The sequence below is a fragment of the Muscardinus avellanarius genome (genome assembly GCF_963383645.1).
Source record: "Muscardinus avellanarius genome assembly, chromosome: 20".
Lineage (NCBI taxonomy): Eukaryota > Metazoa > Chordata > Mammalia > Rodentia > Gliridae > Muscardinus > Muscardinus avellanarius.
In genome coordinates, this window is record NC_137806.1 from 24,777,601 (window position 1) to 24,787,016 (window position 9,416).

General features: G+C 41.3%; 1 protein-coding gene across 1 annotated transcript in view; it reads left to right on the forward strand.

Annotated features, from left to right (window-relative positions):
- Nucleotides 1–8,835, forward strand: part of SFMBT2 (Scm like with four mbt domains 2) — a gene marked incomplete at both ends in the record, with an annotated part of 206,960 nt that extends 198,125 nt beyond the window's left edge. The window contains one exon of the mRNA XM_080717257.1: nucleotides 8,695–8,835. Coding sequence (XP_080573383.1) covers nucleotides 8,695–8,835 — 141 coding nt within the window. The remainder of the gene's footprint in view (nucleotides 1–8,694) is intronic.
- Between the last annotated feature and the right edge of the window lie 581 nt (nucleotides 8,836–9,416).

The window sequence follows — 9,416 nt, forward strand, 5'->3', positions numbered from 1 at the left end:
AACTTACTGTTTTCCATATCATAAATTACAGATCTGTTTATCCAGTCTCTTCTTAGATTGAACAAGCCAATTGTCTAGAAAAAGAATTTTTCAAGCAATAAATCAGAATGATGATGATGATGATGATGATGATGATGGTGATAATAATAATAATAATAATAATAATAATGGATTTTCTGTGCACACAAGGAATTTCTCAGCTTTTCTCCCAAGTCAATGTAGAAGTAAATTATACAAAGCAAATTAATATCCTTCCCAGCCTCCTCAAGGAGAATAGTTTTGGACATACAAAGTTCTCTTAACCGTGTCTGGAGAAGCCCAGGGGTGATCTACCTTCTGGAACCTTCTGCATATACACAGTAAATTCATGCTAAAGGGATGAATGGGGTGGGACAGGAGGGCCCCCTCTGGGCTTTCTGACACTTGCCACATTTCCTTTCTGGGAGACACTGATGGAGACAAACAGGGAGAAATTCTTTTTGACCTAAAGAGCTGGGTGATGACCTTGTTCCTTCATTGCAACACATAAACAGGAAAAGAAATTATAAATAATGTGAAATTGAGTAACTAGAGGTTTGTTGCTAAGCAGTCTCTTCCCTCTCTCTCTCTCTCTCTCTCTCTCTCTCTCTCTCTCTCTGCAGTGATACTGGGGATGGAACCCAGGGTCATTCTACCTCCAAGCTATACCCCCAGTCCTATTTTTAATTCTTTATTTTGAAACAGGGTCTCACTAAGTTGCAAAGGGCCTCACTAAGTAGCTGAGGCTGACTGCAAACCTACGATCTCTCTGTCTCAGCCTCCCAAATACTGGGATTACAAGCGTGTGTCCACCACACCCAGCTTAATTTCAGTCTTAGAAACAAAAATAAAAAGCCGGGCGTGGTGGCACACACTTGTAATCCCAGCATTTGAGAAGCTGAGACAGGAGGATCATGGTTCGCAGGCAACCTCAGCTACTTAGTGAGGCCCTTTGCAACTCGGTGAGACTCTGTTTCAAAATAAAGAATCAAAAATAGGGCAGGGGGTGTAGCTCTGAGGTAGAATACCAATAGGTTCCATTCCCAGTACTGAAAAATAAATAAATAAATAAAATAAAGCATTAGGTTGAATTCTCACATAAGTCATTGCCTGGTATGGCATTTTCTCAGTGTGGTATTATTCATAACACAACTGCAAAAAAAAAGAAAGAGGGAAAGAAAGGAAGGAGAGAAGGAAGAAAGGAAGAAAAGAAAGGAGGAAGGAAGAAGGAAAGATAGAGAAAAGAAGCCAGGTATAGTGGCACAGACCTGTAATCTCAGCACTTAGGAGGCTGAGTCAAAAGAATAACGAGTTTGAAGCCAGCCTCAGTAACTTAGCAAGGCTGTCAGCAACTTAGTGAGATCTTGTTTCAAAATAAAAAATTAAATAGGGCTGGAGGGTGTAGCTTGGAGGTAGAATGTCCCTGGGTTCAGTCCCTGATGAGAGAGAGAGAAACGTGCACTGCATTCAAATACGTGGCAAATGCCAATTGCGGTTTTATTATCCTAACGTTTATCTGTTGGCTCATATATTCTCTCAACACATACTGATAAGAAACCAGTCACATGCTTTATAAGATATCCCTATTCCGGGCGTGATGGTACACACTTGTAATCCCAGCCTTTGGGAGGCTGAGACAGAAAGATCATGGTTTGAAGACAGCCTCAGCCACTTAGCCAGGCCCTCTGCAACTCAATGAGACCCTGTTTCAAAAATATGAAAAAATAGGTCTGGGAGTGTAGCCCGGAGGTAGAAGGGCTTCCAGGAACCCCAGTACCACAGAAAGAAAGAGAAAGAAAGAAAGAAAGAAAGAAAGAAAGAAAGAAAGAAAGAAAGAAAGAAAGAAAGAAAGAGAAAGAAAGGAGGAAAGAAAGAGAGAGAAAGAGAGAGAGAAAGAAAGAGGAGGGAGGGAGGGAGGGAGGGAGGGAGGGAGGGAGGGAGGGAGGAGGAAAGAAAGAAAGAAAGAGAGAGAGAAAGAAAGAAAGAAGGGAGGGAGGGAGGGAGGGAGGAAAGAAAGAAAGAAAGAAAGAGAGAGAGAAAGAAAGAAAGAAGGGAGGGAGGGAGGAAAGAAAGAAAGAAAGAAAGAAAGAAAGAAAGAAAGAAAGAGGAAGAGAGAGAGAGAGAGAGAGAGAGAGAGAGAGAGAGAGAGAGAGAGAAAGACAGACCCAGGACTGGGGGTGTAGCTCAGAGAGAGAATGTCCCTGTGTTCTATACCTAGTACCACAAAATAAAATAAAATAAAATATCTCAAAGTCCACTAGTTACAGAATGTGGCATTCTATTTTAGTCCAAAGATCTGCTCTGGTTTATTTAGACTCCAGCGTCCACTTTGAACCAAGAAACAATTTTTCTTTTGCTTTAGAACAAAGGGCAGATTTTTCCCACTTTGGGATTCCAAGTTAGACGCTGGAGCTTAAGTCCATTGGAACATGAACAGGCTCCTGTATCCTCTTAAGTTCTCAGTAAAAAAAAAAAAAAAAAAAGAAAGTGAAACAAAGCTACTTCTGGAAAAAAAAAAGACTAAAATATACTTATCCAAAGTATTCTAACCCTGTCTCAGAACGTTTCAAAGAAATGGAACATTTCTGGCCCATCCCCACTTGTAGACTGAAGGAATGGGTAAGGGTTACCTCTTCAAGCATCAGTGAAAAGCTGGGTCCTTCATTCCAATTTCCTTTTTATCCCCTCCTGAGAGAGAAAAATAGGTAGGCTTTAATTGATAAGAGTCTCACTCATCTTACATTTCCCATTAGGCAGTTTCACCTGGTGTAATAAAGAACTGCTGCCCGCTGAGCTGTCTGATGTGCGTGGGCACTTGAGTCCTTTTCTGTTGCATCAGACCTTTAATTACCAATTTCTACTAATTTGTTCTATCGTCTTTTAACCCAGGCAGCACTGGGGGAGACCTGCAGTGGCTCAGTGCAGGCATTAGCTGAGCTTTTAGATGAACGAGAAGAGCCCGGGGCTTTATCCGCCAGCGTGTGCGTCAGGTCACTGTGTGTGGAATAGTAATGGCTGTGCGTTCACACCTCCGGGTGTTATAAATTCATAGATTGTTATAATCACCAGGAGCATTTGCAAAAAAGATAAACTTCCCATTACCAGCATACATGCCTTTTATTTCTGGAATGTTACGGCAACCTCTTAAATGGTCTATACGGTATAATTTTATTCTGCAAACATGTACATTATACAGTAAGAACCCACCCGTCTACAACTAAAACACCCGCAGAACTCTAAATAACATTTTACCTATGCATTCACTTTGTATGAATTAGTCTATTTACGTATGATAAGCACACTGCCCAAAGCAATGTTGGGCTGTAATAAAAATTATTCAGATCATGTACAAATGTATTTCATATTGAGACTGATTTCATCTTTTACTTTTTTTTACCTTAATATTTCCATTAAGGAATTACCAAATCCAAAATGGAACTTTCTATCAAAATGAATATCATTTTGCCATGTGCTGAGAATATATTTCATGATGTATATTTTATTACTTTTTTTTTTTTAAAAATTAGCAGTCCGGGTGAGACAGAAAGATCACAGGTTCAAAGTCCGCCTTGGCAGCTTGGCAAAGTTCTCAGCAACCTAGTGGGGCCCTTTAGTGGTTCAGACAGGGACAAGCTACTCTGTGTGTGTGTGTGTGTGTGTGTGTGTGTGTGTGTGTGTGTGTGTATGCATGTATGTATTGTGTGGTACAGGGAATTGAACCCAGGAATAGTCTACCTCTGATCTATACCCTCAGCCCTATCTTACTATCTTATTTATTTATTTATTTATTTATTTATTTATTTATTTATTTTTGGTGGTACTGGGGTTCCTGGAAACCCTTCTACCTCCAGGCTACACTCCCAGACCTATTTTTATACTTTTTATTTGGAAAAGGGGTCTCTTAAGCCAGCGTGGCTGGCTTTGAACATGTGCGATCCCCCTGTCTCCGCCTCCCAAGAGTGGAGATTACAAGCATGCGCCACCACGCCCGGCTACTTTTTAATTTTTGAAACAGGGTCTCACTAATTTGATGAGTCTTACTACTTGTTGGGGCTGTCCTTGAACCTGCAGTCCTCCCATCTCAGCTTCTTTAGTACTGGGATTACAAGCGTGTGCCACTGCACCCAGCTCTAAGACCCCTTTTAAACCTATGGTTTTCACCTCTGCACTGGCTGATCGGGAAGAAGTGGGGGCCCCAAGCATCCTGACATTTGCTTTCTTCTTGTAGGATGAATGGTCTTGCTGCTTGGCGGGGCGTCTGACTTGATAAGGTCAGAGGATGCTCTGGCTGGTCCTGATCATTACCCTCCATGGCTTTTCCAGCCTGCCCAGCATCTGTGTGGCTCTGTTCTGCTCGAGCCTGTCTAGACCACCCTACTGTGTGGTTCCCTGTCCTGTTTCAGGGAGGGCATGAAGAACAGGATGTTTGGTTGGAAAGTTAAATTGAGCAGGGCATGATGGTGCACACCTGTAACCCCAGTAAATGGGAGCCTAAAACAGGAGGGTCACAGGTTCAAAGCTAGCCTGGACAACTTAGGGAAGACCCTGTTTCAAAATAAAAATCAGAAACCAGGTGTAGTGGCACATGCTTGTAATCCTAGTACTTGGAAGGCTGATATAGGAGGATGGCAGGTTCGCGACCAGCCTTGGCTAGTTAGTGAGGCCCTCTGCAACTAGCGAGACCCTTTTTCCAGAGGTAGAATGTCCCTGGGTTCAAAGTACAGCAAAAAATAAGTAAATAAAATTTAAAAAAAGGCTAGAAGTGTAGCTCGTAGGTAAAACTCCCCTGAGTTTAATACCAGTATTTAAAAAAAAGTGATATTAAGCTTCCTGATTGTGGAATCGGTTTTTTTTTTTTTCTCTTTTTTTCCCTTCTCATCTTGTGGGTTTTATCCTGTGAAGCAGTCATAACTAAAAGCTGGGATGGGTTTGGCTTGAGTAATTAACAGAATGCACACACAGGTACCTGACCGGCAGCTCATTATCTCACACAGTTTGCTTGCTAACATAATTCTACATAAAAGTGGGATGGTTTCTTTTATCACCCGCATACTTTTGCGGATTCAAAAAGAAAAAGAAATTTAGCGGAGTAGGTCAGGCAGATGGAATTTGCTCCATAGCTCTTTTTTCCCCCCTCTCTCTCTTTAAACATCCCTTTAAGTGGTGCCATCTTAAATTTTATCGTTAAAGCATATTTGATACTTCCTAACCTGGCGTGGGATACACATACCTCTCCCTTTATAAAAGGTTAAGTGCCCATAAGCCCGGTCTGTTTTATAATTCTCATCCGCAGTTTCCAAACCAGAAAGTTCAAATGCATAAATTGTAATGAAGTTGGCCAGCGAAGCTTAGTTGTAGGAAATGGAGGACGCTCATAGATACCCCAGCTTTATTATTATAAATATTTATTTATAATATTATTTATTATTTAAATAATGATTTATTAATTATTAATAATAATTATTGATTATTAATTATATAATTATTAATGATAATCAAATAATTTTTTATTTAAATAAATAATATTTGTTGTTGTTGTTGTTATTATTATTATTATTATTATTATTATTATTATTATAGTATTATTGCTTTAAGTGCCTTTTCCAAATCTCCTACCCTTTGCTGTCCCTGGTCTCGCTCTTCAGCATGCCGGCCCTCCTTTGAGCACTCACATGCTTGTGTTGGGCCAGAATTACGTGAGTATAACGGGACAGTAAGACCTTCTAGCAGTTAAATTTTCCAAGTCTACAGAGGATCGCTAACTGAGGATTGTCCGTGGCCTCATTATAGCAAATTATTGCAAGACTTTTCCTTTCAACAAGACTGAGTAACTTCTGTATCCAAGGCCCTTTGTTCAAACTGCCCACAAACCCAAATGGATAAGACAGCCATGTTTTAAATGCTTACACTTGGTTAGGGACAGTGGACGTGCACACGATTGGTAGATACCCGGATCAAAATAAAGAGGTGGTGTCATTAGCAAAGGTGAGGTCAGCCGGGCGTGGTGGCGCACGCTTGTAATCCCCACACTTGGGAGGCTGAGACAGGAGGATCGCTCAGGTTCGAAGCCAGCCTCAGCTGGCTTAAGAGACCCTGTTTCCAAATAAAATATAAAATAGGGCTGGGAATGTAGCCTGGAGGTAGAAGGCCCCTGGGTTCCATCCCCAGTACCACCAAAAAATAAAAAAGAAAGGAAGGAAGGAAGGAAGGAAGGAAGGGAAGGTGAGGTCATAGTTTTAAGCAGGAAATTAGGGAAGAGACCCTGTTGGATGGAGTAGATGGTGCTAATTGCCACAGGCTTGGGAAGTGTTTTGCAGCGAAGCAGAAGCAGGTGGTCTCTGTGGGTTAGTGAGTGAAATGGGGGGGCAGGTATTATTTTTTTTCTCTGAAGTTTAATATCAGAAAAGCACAATTCTAGTTCCGGTGCTGTCTTTAAGCAGCAGTGTGGTCTTAGATCGACTACTTTTTTCAATCATCGATTTCCATCTCAAAAATAAACTTTCCCTTTCTTAAGCTTCAGTTTTGGTCTATCTAGTTTTGTTGATTTCATGGAATGGAATGGCCAAGCCTACTTAAAGTACATTTTCATGAAACCCAATTTTTGTATTTATATATTTAGATGACTTTGCATTTTTAATCCTAATCTCTGTCCACTTTAATATAATGTATGTAGAATTGGAGGTGGCTAAAAGACCCCAGGACAGGTAGTGTGCTTATTTTCTTATGAGCTGGAGCTGACTACAATTCCTGGATATTTCCAGTACCTTCTTCCTATGCTGAGCCTTACCTGTAGTCTCTGAAAAGAAATTAAAACCACACGTAAGAGCAGTGTCGGAAAAGTAGGGAAAAATCTAAAGATAGCATGAAAAATATATTGACAGTTTTATTAGTTTATCTTTCAAGACTGATCTGTTTATTTTGTGGTTTGATAAGGTCGTAGAAGAGTCTTTGTTGCAACATGACTTATAGCTCCATAAATCATAATAGCTAGTGCTCATCTGTAATCTAAAAATAATAAATTGCACTTGCATTGATGCCTTTTAAGTTAATGCTTAATCTTATCGCTGCTGTACTTATTAGGGAATATTGTGGCTTTTGAATTTATCAGATGATAAATTATTCCGGCTTTGTAGTTCTTTGAACCTGATCAAATGATAAATTATGATCGCTCTTGACATTAGTTTTTTTTAAGGGTACCATGTATATACACTTTGGTATTTTGCTTTAGATATTTGAAGACAGCCACATAAACCATTATCTTAAGAGAGTAAGATCGGCATGAAATCCATTGCTCTCTGAATCTCATGCTCATGTATTGTTGAATGGCTATTAAGTTTTGTGGTTTATGGAAGCCCTGGGCATAAATTTTTTTCCAAGTGGGAGAACTTCTGACATGCGCAATTCAACATACTCCCACTGACTTTGATCATTACCTCAGGCCTATAATCTCGTTGATACCCAGTTCTTTTTTCTGCAATATAATAGCAAGTCTGTGGGAATAGCAGGTGGCAGAGGCATGCTACCCAAGACAGGCGTCCAGTAGAATGATCTTAGGGCTTTGGGGTGAGTCTTTACCTGTCTTCCTGTTGAAAATTCACCTTCACAATCATCTGCTGAAGGTCTTCATGGCGCTGAACCCTGTGTGCTGCTTTAGAATGGTTAAAGGAAACAAGATTGAGAACATGGTCCCGTGTGCAAGTAGAACTTCTCTCAGTGCATGTATGTAAGTGTAAGGGTGTAGCATAGTGCGTGTGTGCACGTGTACAAGATAACTGTCATGTGACAGTTATCTTCTTTTTGCTTCTGGATGTAGAACTGCCCTAAGCATCTTTAGTAAGGCTGGTCTGTGGTGGTGAATTGCCTCCATTTCTGCTTGCCTTGGAAGGCTTTCATTTCTTTATTTCTGGAGGATAGCTTTGCTGGGTATAGAGTTCTTGGCCGGCAGTTTTTTTCCTTCAGAACTTCATTCAAATGTAACATCTTATTCCCTTCTGACCCTCAAAGTTTCTGCTTCAAAATCTGTTTTTGATCTAACGGAGGTCCTCTTAAGTGTGACTTAGCACTTTTCTCTTGCTGTTTTAGAATTTTGCCTTATGATGGTTTGACTATCATATACCACTTTGATCTTTTGAAATTCCTGTATGTGAACTTCCCAAGATTTGGAAAGTTTTCAGCTGTTTTTTTCTTTCAGTAGATTTTCTCTGTATTTTCCCTTTCCTTCTTCTAGAACACCCTTTATTTGAATATTTGTCCAACAAATATTGAAGTAACTTTAATTAAAATTATGGTGTTTTCTCCTACCTAGACCAGGTCTTTCCTCTGCCAAACTCCTAGGTAGGAGGAAAGGTTCTCTCCAAAAGGAACCATCAGCTTGGGAAATGGTTTCTGAAGCAGCTCACCTATTCCAGCCCTTTGTACACCTGAGTTCCCCACCTGTTTCAGTTATTTTGTACTTACCAGGGTAGGCATGTAAATTTCAGAGGAACTAAAAGAGTCTTAGCCAAAACGGTTTTATTCACACAAAGATTAGACAGGCATCCCCTCTACATGAGATAAAACAAAAAAAAAAAAGCAGCCCCTTTGCATAACTGGCCCCAGGATGAAGCCTGGGTCATAGGACCGGTGTATTCCCGGGTGCTCAGGTTCCTGCTCTAACTGGGCTTTGTTTTCTGACAGGACATTGACGGCCAGGCCCTCCTGCTGCTGACCCTCCCGACGGTACAGGAGTGCATGGAGCTAAAGCTGGGACCCGCGATCAAGCTGTGCCATCAGATCGAGAGAGTGAAGGTGGCTTTCTACACCCAGTATGCCAACTGAACCCGCCGGTCGGGAGTGGCTCATTACCCGTGTGACGCCGCGTCTGGGAAGGTTTTTCAGGACTGAGATTTTGATTCTTTTCCGGGATATGTGAAATGGTACATTTACCAAGTGTCACCAAGAAGCCCGAACCCCAAGAACCCCAGGAAGCAAGAACCCCAGGACCACCTTCATCCGCCAACCTGTTTGATATTTCCATGTTTTGAAAGCACACCGGAATCCCACAGCAGCACTTTCTGTGAACTGGGATTGTGGTTCTGCGTCCAAGCCTGCGGGGATGTGGCAGATCTTCTCTGTATGTCCACATTTCTCCTTTCTCTCTCCCCAAACCAGGCAGATTCCTGGGCACAAGGTTTCCTAAACTGAGGCTCACGTTGAGAGCTGAGATGGGTGCAGTTGCCTCTTCCCAAATGTGGCCATGGAGAATCCTGACTCCCTTGTTGGGAGTTTTTGCTGTAACTGTTCTCTGATCTGTTTATAGACGCATCCTTCTTATTCCCACACGTGCAGCTGTGGTTTTGAGGCACATGTCATTTCTCCGGTTTGATCTTAGTGGCAACTCCTATCTCCGACACAGCTGT